This window comes from Balaenoptera borealis, assembly GCF_965194805.1.
Source record: "Balaenoptera borealis genome assembly, chromosome: 21".
Classification (NCBI taxonomy): domain Eukaryota; kingdom Metazoa; phylum Chordata; class Mammalia; order Artiodactyla; family Balaenopteridae; genus Balaenoptera; species Balaenoptera borealis.
In genome coordinates, this window is record NC_138880.1 from 2,832,646 (window position 1) to 2,850,912 (window position 18,267).

At 46.5% G+C, this 18,267-nt stretch overlaps 1 protein-coding gene and 1 long non-coding RNA gene across 7 annotated transcripts in view; both read left to right on the forward strand.

Moving 5' to 3' along the window:
• Positions 1-1,558: 1,558 nt before the first annotated feature.
• PSD3 (pleckstrin and Sec7 domain containing 3) overlaps positions 1,559-18,267 on the forward strand; it is a 568,569-nt gene continuing 551,860 nt past the window's right edge. For 3 of the 6 annotated variants that reach the window (XR_014239045.1, XM_082374831.1, XM_082374832.1), the window contains exon 1: positions 1,559-2,464. Coding sequence is in view for 3 of the 6 variants with exons in the window: in XM_082374831.1 (XP_082230957.1) it covers positions 1,769-2,464 (696 nt within the window). In the remaining 3 variants the exon portion in view is untranslated. The remainder of the gene's footprint in view (positions 2,465-18,267) is intronic. The other 3 variants (XR_014239046.1, XM_082374818.1, XM_082374819.1) reach the window with 3 other exon arrangements.
• On the forward strand, positions 5,256-7,074 carry LOC309619604. The gene is made up of 2 exons (XR_014239080.1): positions 5,256-5,888; positions 6,846-7,074. It is a non-coding gene; the product is annotated as an uncharacterized lncRNA (long non-coding RNA).

The following is an 18,267-nucleotide window of genomic DNA, read 5'->3' on the forward strand; positions in this document are numbered from 1 at the left end:
GGGATTTTTGTTGAAAATAAATATAATCAGATCAATATGTCATTATTTCAATGGATAAGTCTGAGACTTGGACATATGTTTTGCTGCAATTTTCTCTGTCATGGTGTTTGTTATAAAGGGGCTACAGCGTCCAGAGCCTGGCCCAGACAGCTCTGGACACATGTAGACTGAGTCATTTGTCAGCTGTCTGGAAACGAGGAGAAGCCTCCATAAACTTGGGTGGAAAAGCTGTGTGAAGATGTTTAAGAAGGAAAACAAACACAGGGCCCCATCCACCCAGGCTGAGAGTTTCCAAGGAGCCGCCCCAGCCAGCGGTGGTCAGCCAGGGCCGGTGCCCTCGGCCACTGAAGGTATACTGCCCGTGGGAGGTCACGGCCAGGAGTTGGGAGGCCGTGGCTCAGGCTAGTTCACTGCCAGCTCTCCAGGCCGAGTGCCAGTTTGTCTCAGAGGATCATTTCCTGGTTCCCTCCCAGTCAAGCTCAAATTGATAAAGAAAAGACCTTTTCCACCCACTGCTGTGCTCTCCCCAGGATCAAGGTCAGCAGGACTCAAAGGGCTCTTTTCCATTGTGAGGGATATTGAGCCTGTAGTAACCCTCTAAATGTGAATTACTGGATGAATTTTCAGGTGATTTCCTATTGTTCTCACAGTTTAAGAAAACTAAAGTATTTCTTAAAATAATTTAACAAAAAACCTCCTGCTTGATTTGTCACCTGGATAGATTTTCTTATTTCATCTTTCTTTCTTATTTTCTCTTTTTCATCTTTATCTCTTTATTTTTACTTATCTATTTGTGTGTGTGTGTGTGTGTGTGCGCGTGTGTGATGCCTAGTATTTTGCTGTGGGACTATGGGACTACCCCCTGGGGAATTCCTGACTAACCACATGATTTCAAGCGGAAATTCATTAAAACATTAAAGTTGTTTACAACTGTCTGTCACTGATGCAAGAAAGGTAGATTGAAAGTGAGCTTTGAAGTGTCCTGGGGGCTCATCTTTTTTTTTTTTTTTTTTTTAATATTTATTTATTTATTTATTTATTTTTGGCTGTGTTGGGTCTTCGTTTCTGTGCGAGGGCTTTCTCTAGTTGCGGCAAGCGGGGGCCACTCTTCATCGCGGTGCGTGGGCCTCTCACTATCGCGGCCTCTCTTGTTGCGGAGCACAGGCTCCAGACGCACAGGCTCAGTAATTGTGGCGCACGGGCCCAGTTGCTCCGTGGCATGTGGGATCTTCCCAGACCAGGGCTCGAACCCGTGTCCCCTGCATTGGCAGGCAGATTCTCAACCACTGCGCCACCAGGGAAGCCCTGGGGGCTCATCTTTACATGCATCCGTCTCAGGGTCAGACACCAAACAACAGGTGTCGCTAATATGGAGTTTAGGATAAGCATGGAAACTAGTTACTTTAGTGTCTTCAATTCAAATATGGGGAGGGGGCCGGATAACAGAACGAAATCCGTCAGACACACCAGGGAGAGGGCAGGCGAGTCCCGACTGTCCCCTCCCAGCCTCGCTCCCCCAGGCTGTCTGTTCATGCCCAGTCCAGACCCACGGCTGGGTCACCTCCATCCCCACTCCTTCCCCACTCCAGGGGGAAGACTCCCCCTGGGCTGAAGGTGTATCATTTGCTTCCTCAGGCCGTCGTGGAGCCATGGGGCCAGGTCACGCCTGCCCACAGCTGCCGGCCTTCGCATCCCTGGGCCCCGAGGTCTGGAAGTCGACCCGGCTGGAGCAGCCGAGCCCCTGGAGGACGTAGCTGAGCAGCAGCAGATGAAAACTTCCTTCCTCCCCGTGCAGCTGCCGCCCACCGCGCCGCGCGCCCGCCCCGCCCCGGCTCCCGCCCGGACTGCGGCCGCAGGGGGCCCGGAGCAGGCACGCTCTCTCCCGGGCCCCGGGACCGGCTTCTCGGCAGGCCGGGCCCTCGGGCTCCCGCGGGGCCCGGCTGCCCCTCCCCCGCAGAGGCAGGGCCGTGGGACAGAGGCACCAGCTGCTCCCATTTGCTCTGCTCCCGAGGAGGGGAAAGAGGGAGAGGAGAAAACCCGGGACGTGGATGCAAGCAGGGGGCGCGCTCGCAGATCCCCCGCCTCCGGGACCCGTGGACGGCGGCAGCCCCGGCCATGCAGACCCCCTAGCCCGGCTCGCGGCATGGGCGACGGTGGCCGCAGTCCCTCCGCGGGCTGGAAGCCCTGGCCGGGCGGTCCCGCCCCGCGGCACGTGTGGGGCACGGACCCGCAGGCTCAGGACGCCGTGGGAGGCTCCCTTCCCCAGGCCCAGGCCGCCGCCGCGGCTGAAAGCCCCGGGTCCGGGGGAGGTGGCGAGGCGCCGGCCCCCTGCCCGGGACGCCCGCGGAGCGCTGAGGGCTCGGGCACCTCCACGCGGCCCAGGAGCGCCAGGCTCGGCAGGCATCGTGCGCTCCTCCAGACCAGCAGGAGCTGCCCGGCCCCGCCTGCCGCCCTGCCTCTCAAGGTAAGAAAGTGCGCGTGGCTGAATCCCTGAGACCCGAGCTCTTCCCAGAGAAGCGAGAGTGGAGAGAGGGGGCCGATGTGCCCGCAGGGCCCCCAGTTCCTCACACTGGGGTCTCCTGTCCGCTGTGGGCCTGGCTCCTTCCTCTGTGCTCCGCCACCTTGCCTGCACGAGCGGCTTATCGTGCGGAAGGAGAGAATGAATCGCCAAAGATTTCTGCCAAAGACTAGCGTCCTTTATGGGAAAGCGGAGAGGGAGGTTGGAGGCGGTACACGGACACTTGTTGAGCCCTGTGCTGTGCCAGCCCTTATGCTGGGTGTTAATCTGCATAGCCACCCGAAAAACAAAGGCTCCTATCCCCAACTTCAGATGAAGGCATTGGGAAGTGGTTAGGCAAAAATCCTCCTCTTCCTCCCATAAAGGAAAGGGCAGAAGCAAAACCTGTTCTCCGGAATGGGCGAGGGGGACTTGGGGAGGCTTCGGTGGGTTTTGTGGAGGTTTCCAGAACTGGAGTGCAGTCTTGGAACTCAGCCCCATCTGTACCCAGTGGACCACCTTCCACCCCTGCCGGCAGGTCGCTGTTCTTCCCGGGCGTCAGCCTCCAGGCCCTGCTTCCCTTCCCACCAGAAGGGAAAGGGTAGCGCTGGGTGGTTTCCAGCGCCTCTCCCGGCTCCAGTCATGGCCAAGCCTGCTCTTTGCTCTTAGCATTTTATTCTCTGCATCTCCACTCAGCCTCCTCACCGGGCTGGTGCTTGAGCCCAGCCTCCCCTCTCCACCCAGCTCAGGTGTACTGATCCCAAAATGGGTGGACAAAATTAAAAATTATGCTTTTTGTTTTCTCTTTCCGGATAGCACGGACATCTTGCTATACTCTGTACATATATAGGCAATGAGGGTGAGGGAGGGATTGGTGGGATGAGATGGAGGAGGGGGCCTCTTGCTGGACTGTGTGGAAGGTCCACCTGGAGGGACGCTTGGGGAAGTCACCAGAGAAAAGGATGAAATTCACAGCATCGGGAGAGGGGCCTCCCAGAGGTGTGGACGTGATGCTGCTTCCTCTGGAGCCTGTGCCTCCCTCCCGCGTGATTTTGCACCCTCCTTCCTGCCCCTTTCCCCGTAACAGGCAGCCCTTACAGCCACAGTCGAGAATCAGGGAGAAAAGATGAGCTCAAGTTCTCTTTGGAGGGAAACTCTTGGAAGAAGAGAAATGCTAGCATGCTTCCTTAAGAAATGGTTTACATTCCATCCTAGTCCTTGTATCTTGCATTTCCTACAGGGACTTAAGAGGAATGACATATCCGTGCGTCAGAGCCCAGTCTCTGAATGTGGGGTCACACGATAGTTGTTTGTGTTCTTTAATGCTGCTCTGATGACTTGAAAACTCCATCTCCCCTCCCTTCTCCTCCGCCTTCCAGGTATGAGAAAACCTCAGAGCTGTTGCCAGTTCTCTAGGGAGAGGCACTGTGGGACTTGCTCCAAGTGGGTAGATTTCTGCCTGTCTGCCCCATTTAGCCACTTTTGCTAATGGGTCCCCAGACATCTGCCCCATCTAAAGCAAGGATGGCAAGATTCCTGGCTAAAAACCTGGAAACCCCAGGTTCAACTCCTAACCTTGAACAAACCACCAGAGCTCTGTTTTCCCATCAGAAAGCCCTGAGGATGCCACCTGCCTGGCAGTCGCCACGGGGCCAGTGAGGGTCCCTCAGTAGGCCTATCTTAGGGGAGAGAAGAGAAGCAAAGTCAGTGGGACAGCAGGTAGGACCGGGAAGCATGGAGTTAGAGGGGTCAGTTTGGGGGCTCTGGGGTCAGGGGAGGAAGCAGGGCTAAATAAACTTAACCTTGACCATGCTGGTCAGACTGTGTGACGCTCTCTGCCACGGGGAAGAGGGAGTTGGGAAATCAGCACCTGCAGAACTACAAGTCCCTCAGGTGCCTCGTGGCTGTTATTAGCCAGGTGACCCCTGCCTGGCCTTGGGCGTTAGAGAAAGGAAGAAATCAACAAAGAGAGGTTTCCATCCACCCAGCCCTGGGCACATGACGGTTTCCCTGGGTCTGATAGATTAGTGCGCAAGCACCGCCCTGTCCTCGCATGAGCTGGAACTTAGCTGTGTGAGTCACCGCAAAGTGACAGCAGACTGGTTAAAAATGTCTTCTGTGAGCTATCAGTGAAGAGCCTTTCACTCAATACACTCATACAAATGTGATTATTTACTACATTTATTAAAGTGAAATATTGCTTACGTGGAAGCAAAATCTATTCCTACATGTGTATCATAGGATGGAGGTCCTTGTATCAACTTTCCAAGCAAAAAAGTCTGGATCCTAAGTGTAGACTTTCTTCTCCAAATGGCTAAATTTACTCCCTCATTGTTGAAACAAATGGGGTCCAGGGTGAACATTGCTGATGTATCCAAGTATCACAAGGAGCAGGTGCAATAGTCACTTAGTTCTTCATCCAAACCATGACTAGGCTTTAGTGAAAACTACCACTCTCTGTGCCCTACAGAGAGCTTCCAAAGCATGATTCCCCCTTACAGAACCTCACAACTCTGTGAGGTTATACATTATCATTGTGCCCACTTTGTGGATGAGGAGACAGATGCTTGAGGACGGTCAGTGACTTGCTGCGTCCTGAGGCCAGGATGCAGCAGCTTGGACAGAGCTCCTGTGGTCCATGCAGAGGCTGGAGCTCTGCTCTCACTGCCTTCTGGGAGGGCGAGGCTTCCTCAGAAGGCAGCCCACCAGCCCCGGGACTGGGGTCCTGTAAGCACTCCTGGGACATGGGAGAAGGGGCTTCAGGAATATCAGGTCTAATGACCTAGCCTTGCTGATATGTGACTTGAGTTTGGGGCTAAAGACACAGAAAACAGACACAAGTCAAATGAGGGGGGAAAAAAGCTTTCTCTACAATCATTTTGGGAATTTTCCATTTTTTTAACTAAGTCTTCCTATCTTACATATTTTATGTTTTGAAATTACAATGACTTTGGGTGTGTAAATGACATTAGAAAGACTTCCCTGGTGGTCTAGTGGTAAAGAATCCGCCTTCCAATGCAGGGGACGCGGGTTCGATCCCTGGTCAGGGAGCTAGGATCCCACATGCCGCGGGGCAACTAAGCCCGCGTGCCACAACTACTGAGCTCGCGTGCCTCAACGAGAGAGCCCATGTGCTGCAAACTACAGAGCCCATGCGCCCTGGAGCCCATGCGCACGCCACAGCTAGAGAAGAGAAAACCCGCACGCCACAACTAGAGAGAAGCCCACGTGCTGCAACAAAAGATCCCGCGTGCCTCAACGAAGATCCCGTGTGCCACAGCTAAGACCCGAAGCAGCCAGAAAAAAAAAAAAAAAAAAAAAAAAGAGCTAATTCACAGCTTCCCTTCCCAAGAAAGCAACTTAAAAAAAAAAAAAGAAAAGAAAATTAGCAGTAAGTAATATTAAAAATTCCCCCCAAATGCCATTTCTACAAACCCCACCTGTAGCTTTAAATTTCCCAAGGATTTTACCTCTTTATTTTGGTCTTCCTCTTCTCTTCCTCTCTCATCTCAAAAACAATTAGCTTTTTGAGTTTTCATCACCAGCTGCTAGGAGTGTTCAGGGTTTAGAAGGCAGAGTGAGAATAAGCAGGGCAGAAAGCGCCTCCCTGGAGGCTGGGGGCGGGGGTGGGGGCACAGGGACGGTGGTGGGGGTGGGGTCGCAGTTATTCCCTGAGGTGCTGATGGGAAGGGGGGGTCCATCTGTACACAGCAGATCAGAGAGAATAGCTTTAACCCTCTGTGTCTTGGATTGTTTTGCCTTAAAATAAAACCAGGGTCTGAAACATGTCTGTAAAGAGTATCAGTTTTTGATAGAGAGATTTTATTTAGAGAAAAGGTCACTGGCGCTGGGATTCAGGAGATGAAATGAAGCTCTGGTTCTGCCAGCCAACTAGCTAAGCGCCCTGACGACTCACTGAGCAAAGCGAGGTTACCCCGTCTGACCTCTGAGGTCTTTCCAGGTCTACCTTCTAGGATAAGTATGAATCTTCGAATCCAGAAAGGGAATGAAACTGTTTAATGAAATAAAAGTATGAAAATAATTTAATTTCATCTACCTCCGCTTGTCTCTAAAAATTATTTTGTCAAACGGCTCCAGGGCAGGGAAGCTACCCTCAGCGGGCTTGCATCTCTCAGGGGATATGGGATTTCAGCGGGAGCTGCGATGTTCTCTACAGGACCAGCACTGAACAATCAGTTGAATGAATGAACCTTGGAAGGGGGTTAACATCCAGTGATATGAGTCAGTGCCATCTTTGGGCAGTAACACAAATCCCCACCACAAAATTTTAGAGCCACAGTTGTTTGCTGTCTATTCCCTAAAGGCTGATATTTCTTTCTCTGACCAGATTCCAGTTGAATGAAATTCTCTTCTGAAGTTCAATACTGACCCCCAGGTACACCTAACCCCCAGGAGGAGGTCATTGATCTCATCTGGAGTAAATGCTTAATTTCTCAAGCCTATTTGACTTTTCTGGCCCGTTGTGAGTTTAGAAACTGTTCTGCTCATAGAATGATAAAATTCTAGATAATTCTGTCATTATATTAATCATTCTTGGTGAGCAATTTAGAATTTTTTTTTTTTTTAAACATCTTTATTGAAGTATAATTGCCCTACAGTAGTGTGTTAGCTTCTGCTCTATAACAAAGCGAATCAGTTATACATATACAATATGTTCCCATTTCTCTTCCCTCTTGCATCTCCCTCCCTCCCACCCTCCCCATCCCACCCCTCTAGGTGGTCACAAAGCACCGAGCTGATCCCCCTGTGCTATGCGGCTGCTTCCCACTAGCTATCTATTTTACATTTGGTAGTGTATATATGTCCATGACACTCTCTTACCCTGTCACATCTCACCCCACCCCCTCCCCATATCCTCAAGTCCATTCTCTAGTAGGTCTGTGTCTTTATTCCCGTCTTGCCACTAGGTTCTTCATGGCCTTTTTTTTTTTTTTTCCTTAGATTCCGTATATATGTGTTAGCATACTGTATTTGTTTTTCTCTTTCTGACTTACTTCACTCTGTATGACAGACTGTAACTCCATCCACCTCATTACAAATACCTCCATTTCATTTCTTTTTATGGCTGAGTAATATTCCATTGTATATATGTGCCACATCTTCTTTATCCATTCGTCTGTCGATGGACATTTAGGTTGCTTCCAGGTCCTGGCTATTGTAAATAGAGCTGCAATGAACATTGTGGTACATGACACTTTTTGACCTATGGTTTTCTCAGGGTATATGCCCAGTAGTGGGATTGCTGGGTCGTATGGTAGTTCTATTTGTAGTTTTTTAAGGAACCTCCATACTGTTCTCCATAGTGGCTGTATCAATTTACATTCCCACCAACAGTGCAAGAGTGTTCCCTTTCCTCCACACCCTCTCCAGCATTTATTGTTTCTAGATTTTTTGATGATGGCCATTCTGACCGGTGTGAGATGATATCTCATTGTAGTTTTGATTTGCATTTCTCTAATGATTAATGATGTTGAGCATTCTTTCATGTGTCTGTAGGCCATCTGTATATCTTCTTTGGAGAAATGTCTATTTAGGTCTTCTGCCCATTTTTGGATTGGGTTGTTCGTTTTTTTGTTATTGAGCTGCATGAGCTGCTTGTAAATCTTGGAGATTAATCCTTTGTCAGTTGCTTCATTTGCAAATATTTTCTCCCATTCTAAGGGTTGTCTTTTGGTCTTGTTTATGGTTTCCTTTGCTGTGCAAAAGCTTTTAAGTTTCATTAGGTCCCATTTGTTTATTTGTGTTCTTATTTCCATTTCTCTGGGAGCTGGGTCAAAAAGAATCTTGCTGTGATGTATGTCATAGAGTGTTCTGCCTATGTTTTCCTCTAAGAGTTTGATAGTGTCTGGCCTTACACTTAGGTCTTTAATCCATTTGGAGTTTATTTTTGTGCATGGTGTCAGGGAGTGTTCTAATTTCATACTTTTACATGTACCTGTCCAATTTTCCCAGCACCACTTATTGAAGAGGCTGTCTTTTCTCCACTGTATATGCTTGCCTCCTTTATCAAAGATAAGGTGACCATATGTGTGTGGGTTTATCTCTGGGCTTTCTATCCTGTTCCATTGATCTATATTTCTGTTTTTGTGCCAGTACCAAACTGTCTTGATTACTGAAGCTTTGTAGTATAGTCTGAAGTCAGGGAGCCTGATTCCCCCAGCTCCATTTTTCGTTCTCAAGATTGCTTTGGCTATTCGGGGTCTTTTGTGTTTCCATACAAATTGTGAAATTTTTTGTTCTAGTTCTGTGAAAAATGCCAGTGGTAGTTTGATAGGGATTGCATTGAATCTGTAGATTGCTTTGGGTAGTAGAGTCATTTTCACAATGTTGATTCTTCCAATCCAGGAACATGGTATATCTCTCCATCTATTTGTATCATCTTTAATTTCTTTCATCAGTGTCTTATAATTTTCTGCATACAGGTCTTTTGTCTCCTTAGGTAGGTTTATTCCTAGATATCTTATTCTTTTTGTTGCAATGGTAAACGGGAGTGTTTTCTTAATTTCACTTTCAGATTTTTCGTCATTAGTGTATAGAAATGCAAGCGATTTCTGTGCATTAATTTTGTATCCTGCTACTTTACCAAATTCATTGATTAGCTCTAGGAGTTTTCTGGTAGCCTCTTTAGGATTCTCTATGTATAGTATCATGTCATCTGCAAATAGTGACAGCTTTACTTCTTCTTTTCCGATTTGGATTCCTTTTATTTCTTTCTCTTCTCTGATTGCTGTGGCTAACACTTCCAAAACTATGTTGAATAATAGTGGTGAGAGTGGGCAACCTTGTCTTGTTCCTGATCTTAGTGGAAATGGTTTCAGTTTTTCACCATTGAGGACAATGTTGGCTGTGGGTTTGTCATATATGGCCTTTATTATGTTGAGGAAAGTTCCCTCTATGCCTACTTTCTGCAGGGCTTTTATCATAAATGGGTGTTGAATTTTGTCGAAAGCTTTCTCTGCATCTATTGAGATGATCATATGGTTTTTCTCCTTCAATTTGTTAATATGGTGTATCACATTGATTGATTTGCGTATATTGAAGAATCCTTGCATTCCTGGGATAAACCCCACTTGATCATGGTGTATGATCCTTTTAATGTGCTGTTGGATTCTGTTTGCGAGTATTTTGTTGAGGATTTTTGCATCTATGTTCATCAGTGATATTGGCCTGTAGTTTTCTTTCTTTGTGACATCTTTGTCTGGTTTTGGTATCAGGGTGATGGTGGCCTCGTAGAATGAGTTTGGGAGTGTTCCTCCCTCTGCAATATTTTGGAAGAGTTTGAGAAGGATAGGTGTTAGCTCTTCTCTAAATGTTTGATAGAATTCACCTGTGAAGCCATCTGGTCCTGGGCTTTTGTTTGTTGGAAGGCTTTTAATCACAGTTTCAATTTCAGTGCTTGTGATTGGTCTGTTCATATTTTCTATTTCTTCCTGGTTCAGTCTCGGCAGTTTGTGCATTTCTAAGAATCTGTCCATTTCTTCCAGGTTGTCCATTTTATTGGCATAGAGTTGCTTGTAGTAATCTCTCATGATCTTTTGTATTTCTGCAGTGTCAGTGGTTATTTCTCCTTTTTCATTTCTAATTCTATTGATCTGAGTCTTCTCCCTTTTTCTCTTGATGAGTCTGGCTAATGGTTTATCAATTTTGTTTATCTTCTCAAAGAACCAGCTTTTAGTTTCATTGATTTTTGCTATTGTTTCCTTCATTTCTTTTTCATTTATTTCTGACCTGATCTTTATAATTTCTTTCCTTCTGCTGGCTTTGGGGTTTTTTTGTTCTTCTTTCTCTAATTGCTTTAGGTGCAAGGTTAGGTTGTTTATTCGAGATGTTTCCTGTTTCTTGAGGTAGGCTTGTATTGCTATAAACTTCCCTCTTAGCACTGCTTTTGCTGCGTCCCATAGGTTTTGGGTCGTCGTATCTCCATTGTCATTTATTTCTAGGTATTTTTTGATTTCCCCTTTGATTTCTTCAGTAATCACTTCATTATTAAGTAATGTATTGTGTAGCCTCCATGTGTTTGTATTTTTTACAGATCTTTTCCTGTAATTGATATCTAGTCTCATAGCGTTGTGGTCGGAAAAGATACTTGATACGATTTCAATTTTCTTAAATTTACCAAGGTTTGATTTGTGACCCAAGATATGATCTATCCTGGAGAATGTTCCATGAGCACTTGAGAAAAATGTGTATTCTGTTGTTTTGGGGTGGAATGTCCTATAAATATCAATTAAGTCCATCTTGTTTAATGTATCATTTAAAGCTTGTGTTTCCTTATTTATTTTCATTTTGGATGATCTGTCCATTGGTGAAAGTGGGGTGTTAAAGTCCCCTACTATGATTGTGTTGCTGTCGATTTCCCCTTTTATGGCTGTTAGTACTTGCCTTATGTATTGAGGTGCTCCTATGTTGGGTGCATAAATATTTACAATTGTTATACCTTCCTCTTGGATAGATCCCTTGATCATTATATAGTGTCCTTCTTTGTCTCTTGTAATAGTCTTTATTTTAAAGTCTATTTTGTCTGATATGAGAATTGCTACTCCAGCTTTCTTTTGATTTCCATTTGCATGGAATATCTTTTTCCATCCCCTCACTTTCAGTCTGTATGTGTCTCTAGGTCTGAAGTGGGTCTCTTGTAGACAGCATATATATGGGTCTTGTTTTTGTATCCATTCAGCCAGCCTGTGTCTTTTGGTGGGAGCATTTAATCCATTTACATTCAAGGTAATTATCGATATGTATGTTCCTATTCCCATTTTCTTAAATGTTTTGGGTTTGTTATTGTAGGTGTTTTCCTTCTCTTGTGTTTCTTGCCTAGAGAAGTTCCTTTAGCATTTGTTGTAAAGCTGGTTTGGTAGTGCTGAACTCTCTCAGCTTTTGCTTGTCTGTAAAGGTTTTAATTTCTCCATCACATTTGAATGAGATCCTTGCTGGGTAGAGTAATCTTGGTTGTAGGTTCTTCTCCTTCATGACTTTAAGTATATCCTGCCACTCCCTTCTGGCTTGCAGAGTTTCTGCTGAAAGATCAGATGTTAACCTTATGGGGATTCCCTTGTGTGTTATTTGTTTTTTTTCCCTTGCTGCCTTTAATATGTTTTCCTTATATTTAATTTTTGACAGTTTGATTAATATGTGTCTTGGCGTGTTTCTCCTTGGGTTTATCCTGTATGGGACTCTCTGTGCTTCCAGGACTTGATTAACTATTTCCTTTCCCATATTAGGGAAGTTTTCAACTATAATCTCTTCAAATATTTTCTCAGTCCCTTTCTTTTTCTCTTCTTCTTCTGGGACCCCTATAATTCGAATGTTGGTGCGTTTAATGCTGTCCCAGAGGTCTCTGAGACTGTCCTCAGTTCTTTTCATTCTTTTTTCTTTATCCTGCTCTGCAGTAGTTATTTCCACCATTTTATCTTCCAGGTCACTTATCCTTTCTTCTGCCTCAGTTATTCTGCTATTGATCCCATCTAGAGTATTTTTAATTTCATTTATTGTGTTTTTCATCATTGCTTGATTCCTCTTTAGTTCTTCTACGTCCTTGTTAAATGCTTCTTGCATTTTGTCTATTCTATTTCCAAGATTTTGGATCATCCTTACTATCATTATTCTGAATTCTTTTTCAGGTAGACTACCTATTTCCTCTTCATTTGTTAAGTCTAGTGTGTTTTGACCCTGCTCCTTCATCTGCTGTGTGTTTTTCTGTCGTCTCATTTTGCTTATCTTACTGTGTTTGGGGTCTCCTTATCACAGGTTGCAGGTTTGTAGTTCCCGTTGTTTTTGGTATCTGTCCCCAGTGGCTAAGGTTGGTTCAGTGGGTTGTGTAGGCTTCCTGGTGGAGGGAACTAGTGCCTGAGCTCTGGTGGATGAGGCTGGATCTTGTCTTTCTGGTGGGCACGTCCACGTCTGGTGGTGTATTTTGGGGTGTCTGTGGCCTTATTATGATTTTAGGCAGCCTCTCTGCTAATGGATGAGGCTGTGTTCCTGTCTTGCTAGTTGTTTGGCATAGGGTGTTCAGCACTGTAGCTTGTTGGTCATTGAGTGATGCTGGGTCTTGATGTTGAGATGGAGATCTCTGAGAGATTTTTGCCGTTTGGTATTACGTGGAGCTGGGAGGTCTCTTGTGGACCAGTGTCCTGAAGTTGGCTCTCCCACCTCCGAGGTACGGCCCTGATGCCTGGCTGAAGCACCAAGAGCCTTTCGTCCACACGGCTCAGAGTAAAAGGGAGAAAAAATAGAAAGAAAGAAACAAAGAAAGAAAGAAAGGTAGGAAGGAAGGAAGGAGGAAGGAAGGAAGGAAGGAAAGAAAGAAAGAAAGAAAGGAAAGAAAGAAGCTATAATATAGTGAAGTAAAATAAAGCTATTGTAAAGCAAAGCTATACAGACAAAATCTCCCCCAGAAGCGTATACATATACACTCACAAAAAAAAAAGGAAAAGGGGAAAAATTAATATATCCTGCTCCCAAAGTCCACCTCCTGAATTTGGGATGATTCGTTGTCTATTCAGGTATTCAACAGATGTAGGCACATCAAGTTGTTTATGGAGTTTTAATCCGCTTCTTCTGAGGCTGCTGGGACAGATTTCCCCTCCTCTTCTCTGTTCGCACAGCTCCTGGGGATCAGCTTTGGATTTGGACCCGCCTCTGCGTGTAGGTCGCCTGAGGGCGTCTGTTCCCCGCCCAGACAGGACGGGGTTAAAGGAGCAGCTGCTTCAGGGGCTCTGGCTCACCCAGGCCGTGGGGAGGGAGGGGTACGGAGGAGGCGGGGCGAGCCTGCGGCGTCAGAGGCCGGCGTGACGTTGCAGCAGCCTGAGGCGCGGAGTGCGTTCTCCCGGGGGATGTTGTCCCTGGATCACGGGACCCTGGCAGTGGCGGGCTGCACGGGCTCCCGGGAGGGGCGGTGTGGAGAGTGACCTGTGCTCGCACACAGGCTTCTTGGTGGCGGCAGCAGCAGCCTTAGCGTTTCCTACCAGTCTCTGGGGTCCGCGCTGATAGCCGCGGCTCGCGCCAGTTTCTGGAGTTCGTTTAGGCGGCGCTCTGAATCCCCTCTCCTTGCGCGCCGCGAAACAAAGAGGCAAGAAAAAGTCTCTTGCCTCTTCGGCAGCTGCAGACTTTTTCCCGGTCTCCCTCCCAGCCAGCTGTGGTGCGCTAACCCCTTCAGGCTGTGTTCACGCCGCCAACCCCAGTCCTCTCCCTGCGATCCGACCGAAGCCTGAGCCTCCGCTCCCAGCCCCGCCCGCCCCAGCGGGGGAGCAGACAAGCCTCTCGGGCTGGTGAGCGCTGCTCGGCGCCGAGCCTCTGTGCGGGAGTCTCTCCGTTTTTCCCTCTGCGCCCCTGTTGCTATGGGATCCGCGCTGTTAGCTGCGGCTCGCGCCCGTCTCTGAAGTTCGTTTAGGCGGCGCTCTGAATCCCCTCTCCTCGCGCACCAGGAAACAGGGAAGAAAAAGTCTCTTGCCTCTTCGGCAGCTGCAGACTTTTTCCCGGACTCCCTCCCGGCTAGCTGTGGTGCACTAACCCCTTCAGGCTGTGTTCACGCCGCCAACCCCAGTCCTCTCCCTGCGACCGAAGCCCGAGCCTCAGCTCCCAGCCCCGCCCGCCCCGGCGGCTGAGCAGACAAGCCTCTCGGGCTGGTGAGTGCTGGTCAGCGCCGAGCCTCCGTGCGGGAAGTGCGGGAATCTCTCCACTTTGCCCTCCGCACCTCTGTGGCTGCGCTCTCCTCCGTGGCTCCGAAGCTTCCCCCCTCTGCCACCTGCAGTCTCTGCCCGCGAAGGGGCTCCTAGTGCGTGGAAATCTTTCCTCCTTCACAGCTCCCTCCCACTGGTGCAGGTGCCGTCCCTATTCTTTTGTCTCTGTTATTTCTTTTTTCTTTTGCCCTACCCAAGTACGGGGGGAGTTTCTTGCCTTTTGGGAGGTCTGACGTTTTCTGCCAGCGTTCAGTGGGTGTTCTGTAGGAGCAGTTCCACGTGTAGATGTATTTCTACTGTATCTGTGGGAAGGAAGGTGATCTCCGCGTCTTACTCTTCCGCCATCTTCTCTCCTCCCCTAGAATTTTTAAAAGAAGCTAGAACAAAGAGAGAGCTTGCACAAATGCCATATAGTAATTTGAACAGTGATGTAGATAAATGTGCAGTGGTATCCCTTTTAAAGGATTTTGGTATTTAGAAGACAGTGTTGATCAGATTCAAAAGCTTATCTTTAGTCTGTTTTACACTGCATTGGTTTTGACACAGATGTCTTGATTTATTATTTGAGTAAATAAAACCTGAGGTAGCAGAATGGGTTTCAACTCTTTTTCATCTTGTGGTTTGCCTCGGCGTTCCCATGACAACGTTCTCTCACTCTTTTTCTCTCCTTACCCCTTCCTTTGACGTTTACACAGATGTCCTGTGGTCATTGTGCAGGAGCCGCCCTCATGGCCCCATCTCACCTCCACATCTTGATGGGAGAAGAGGGCAGAGAGCGCACGGACCACTTCACACATTGCCCCTGAGACTTGTAGAAACGATTCGGGGTGGGAGCTGGGACCCAGGTCTGGCCCCCTCTTTGGTTCAAGTTAGCTAAGGAAGGGCGACCTCCTCACGCTGGGTCTAAACTCCTCATCTGAAATGTGAAAAGATCAGACTGTGGTTTCCTACCCACTAGCTCAAGATTCTAAATTCTTGCCAATCCATTTGCACCTGTGTTTGTGAAAACTCTACCAAAGCTACACCTTTGATGACAAATCTCTAAAAATCCATCATATTTAGAAGTCACTACTGTTGGGAAACTCCTTTATTGGTAAAATTAGATACCTCTCCAGTATCCAGAGGATAAAAAGGAACCAAAATACATTTTTAAACAATTTATGCCAATATATACCCAATTTTCTAATCTCAAGTGTTAAATTTCTCTACAAAATATTGGTAGCACGAGTTAAGTATTAGGTTTGCCCTGAGAGATTTGGACAAAATACTGAATTGAGTTTTTTTATAACTATACAAAAAGGAGTTGTGTTTTATTATTCTCCCATATTAAAAGGAAATACATTCGCTGAAAGGGATTGTTTTGTGTTTGTAGTCCCGTGAATTAATTACTCAGCAAAGGGAATATTAGAAATCGATTCCAGAATTAAGGCCCAGAATGAAGAAGAGGCTTGTCCGCACTCAGCCAGTTGGAATCAGTTCCAACAATTGCCTGTTTAACTTTCAAGTTTTGTGCCCTTGAACAAAAGTGTTCTATCACTTGCAGATTAGTTAGGATTCTTGGTTGTGTATGATAGAAACCCTCAAGGCTACTTAACCCCAATGAGGGGGATTCATCATGAGGAGAACCCTTGCCTGTAGTGTTGGGTGTGTAGAACCAAGGGCGGGGGTGCAGCTGCGTCAGGATCACCTGGCATGAGGGCTCCAGAGCATCCAGTTCTCTTTTTTGTTTCTTTTTTTTTTTTTTTTAATTTTTGGCTGCGTTGGGTCTTCAATGCTGCGCGTGGACTTTCTCTAGTTGTGGTGAGCGGGGGCTACTCTTCGTTGCGGTGCGCGGGCTTCTCATTGGGGTGGCTTCTCTTGTTGTGGAGCACGGGCTCTATAGGCGCGCAGGCTCACTAGTTGTGGCGCACAGTCTTAGCTGCTCCGCGGCCTGTGGGATCTTTCCGGACCAGGGCTCGAACCCGTGTCCCCTGCATTGGCAGGCGGGTTCTTAACCACTGCACCACCAGGGAAGCCCCAGGTCTCTCTTTTCAATTCACCTGTTGCCCTCTGCCCTTCCCAGCACTCTTCTCCGAATCATTCTTTCTCTTTTTTCACATCTGCTTCCCCTACTCCAGGGGGAGGAATATGGTAACCCACAATTCCCAGATTTATATCTCCTCTCCTTAAAGACTGGGATTCCACAGACCTGCTTCCCAATCCCCCTGCGAAGAGGCGTCTTGGTCCAGTGCAGGTTGGGGGTTGGTGCCCACCCAACCTACTATGGTGGGGACAGCTCATATGGTGCTATCAGGTCTACTGAGAGCCCAAAGGTGGTTATAACCATGTTAACCTGTGTGAGGGACAGGTCCTAGGAGTTGATGGGACATGGAGAGAAGGGGGCAGGTGTGGACGGCCAACCCAATAGATGACACAGACACTTTCAGGGAGTTTCACTTAAAATTTATAAAGTCACTGCTTTGTATAAATGTCCTATCTGAGCCCTCTCTGATTTTAGGGAAGCCAGTTTTTATAGCTCTTAAGGAGATTTTTTTAAAAAGCATCCCTGAACAAGCAATGTATTAGAATCAAATTATTGCCTGATATGACTTATAAATAGATTTGCTTCCAGAATCTGCTACTGGGCATAATATGGTAAGTTTTCTCTTTCAAAGACTTTTTTCCTTGTAGATTTTTAGAGACTGTAAAATGCTACATGATTTACATAAATATAAGTCCTTCGGTGAAAGCAGGGTTCTGTAGCCCTTTGGGTTCTATGTGTGATCTGTTCAACATTACAGCCACTCCCTGGGCTACTCACAGTATCCGAGAAGTCAGGACAGTGAGGAGAAGCCACGTTCCTTGAACTGAACCGTATCAGTGAAAACACGAGATGGGCAAAGGAAAGAACCCTGGCTCCACATTGTCACCACTGCTGGGCCACTGCAGCCTGCTTTGTGAGGAAGTTCGCTCTCCTTCGTTCTAAAGGAATCAGCAGCTGTGGCTCTTTTTTGGCTGCCCTTTGTGTTGTGCACATATCCTGTGATTATATTTAGTCAATTTTAACTTTTTGGAATTTAACTTTCAATTTTCAGGATGCGTGATTTTGTATTAACCTTTCAATTACCAAGTCCAGCAGATCGTGAGCTAAAAAGCTCCAGGACCCTATTCAAGCACTTACAATGTTCTGTCATTTGAAAATTCCATTTTATCTGCAAGAAGCTTGGTTACTCTTGACTGAGTTCTCAATCTGATTGTATGATGAAATAAAAGTTAAAATGTCACTCCATCCATCCCATGCCATAAGCAGAGAGATCTCAATCTTTTTCCATAAAGGATTTAAAGTGCCCTACAACTATAGCACAAATAATAAAAATAATGGTGAAGGTAAATAGTAATAAAGAATCAGTTCTAGGAAAATATAAATAAGTGTCAAGATGAAGAAAAGATCAGGTCAAGATCAGGAAAAGAACCCAAAAGAACATGCCATAAAGGCCAACAGAGCTGGTATGTTTGAAAGTCAAATTTGGCTGTGTGCTTTCTAGCTGCTCAAGGTAAAAGAGACATGGTTAGCTACACAGTTCTAACTGTGAGAAGGGATGGAGGGAGCGAGGGAGGGAGGAAGAAAACAAGGGAAGGAGGGAGGGAGGGAGGAAGAGGTCCTCTAACATGTTCCACAGAAATCAATTCTCTTAGAAAACCGAATTTTGCTTGCCCTTTAAAATAAAAATAGCATTTTGGATAAAAACTTTTCAAAGGAGGACTTAACATTTACTATTTCCCTGTTTCCTTAGATACATAAACATATATACAACATAACTTAATTTTCTTGATAACTTAAGCAATTACTGTAACTGCAGTATTGCTTGCTGGCAACTTTAGATCTGTGAGACTATTTGCTTCTACACTTAATGCCCCAAATACTCTGTTTTCTCAGTTCTTTTTTGCTTTTTAGTAACTTTTTAGTTTTCTCCATGCTGGCCTATCCCTTCTTGCTGCTATTAGTGTGTCTACCTCTAATACACTTTTTTCAATCTACCACAGGCCAGGAAACTAGACAGCAGATTTGTTTAAATTGTAAGGCAAGTTCGT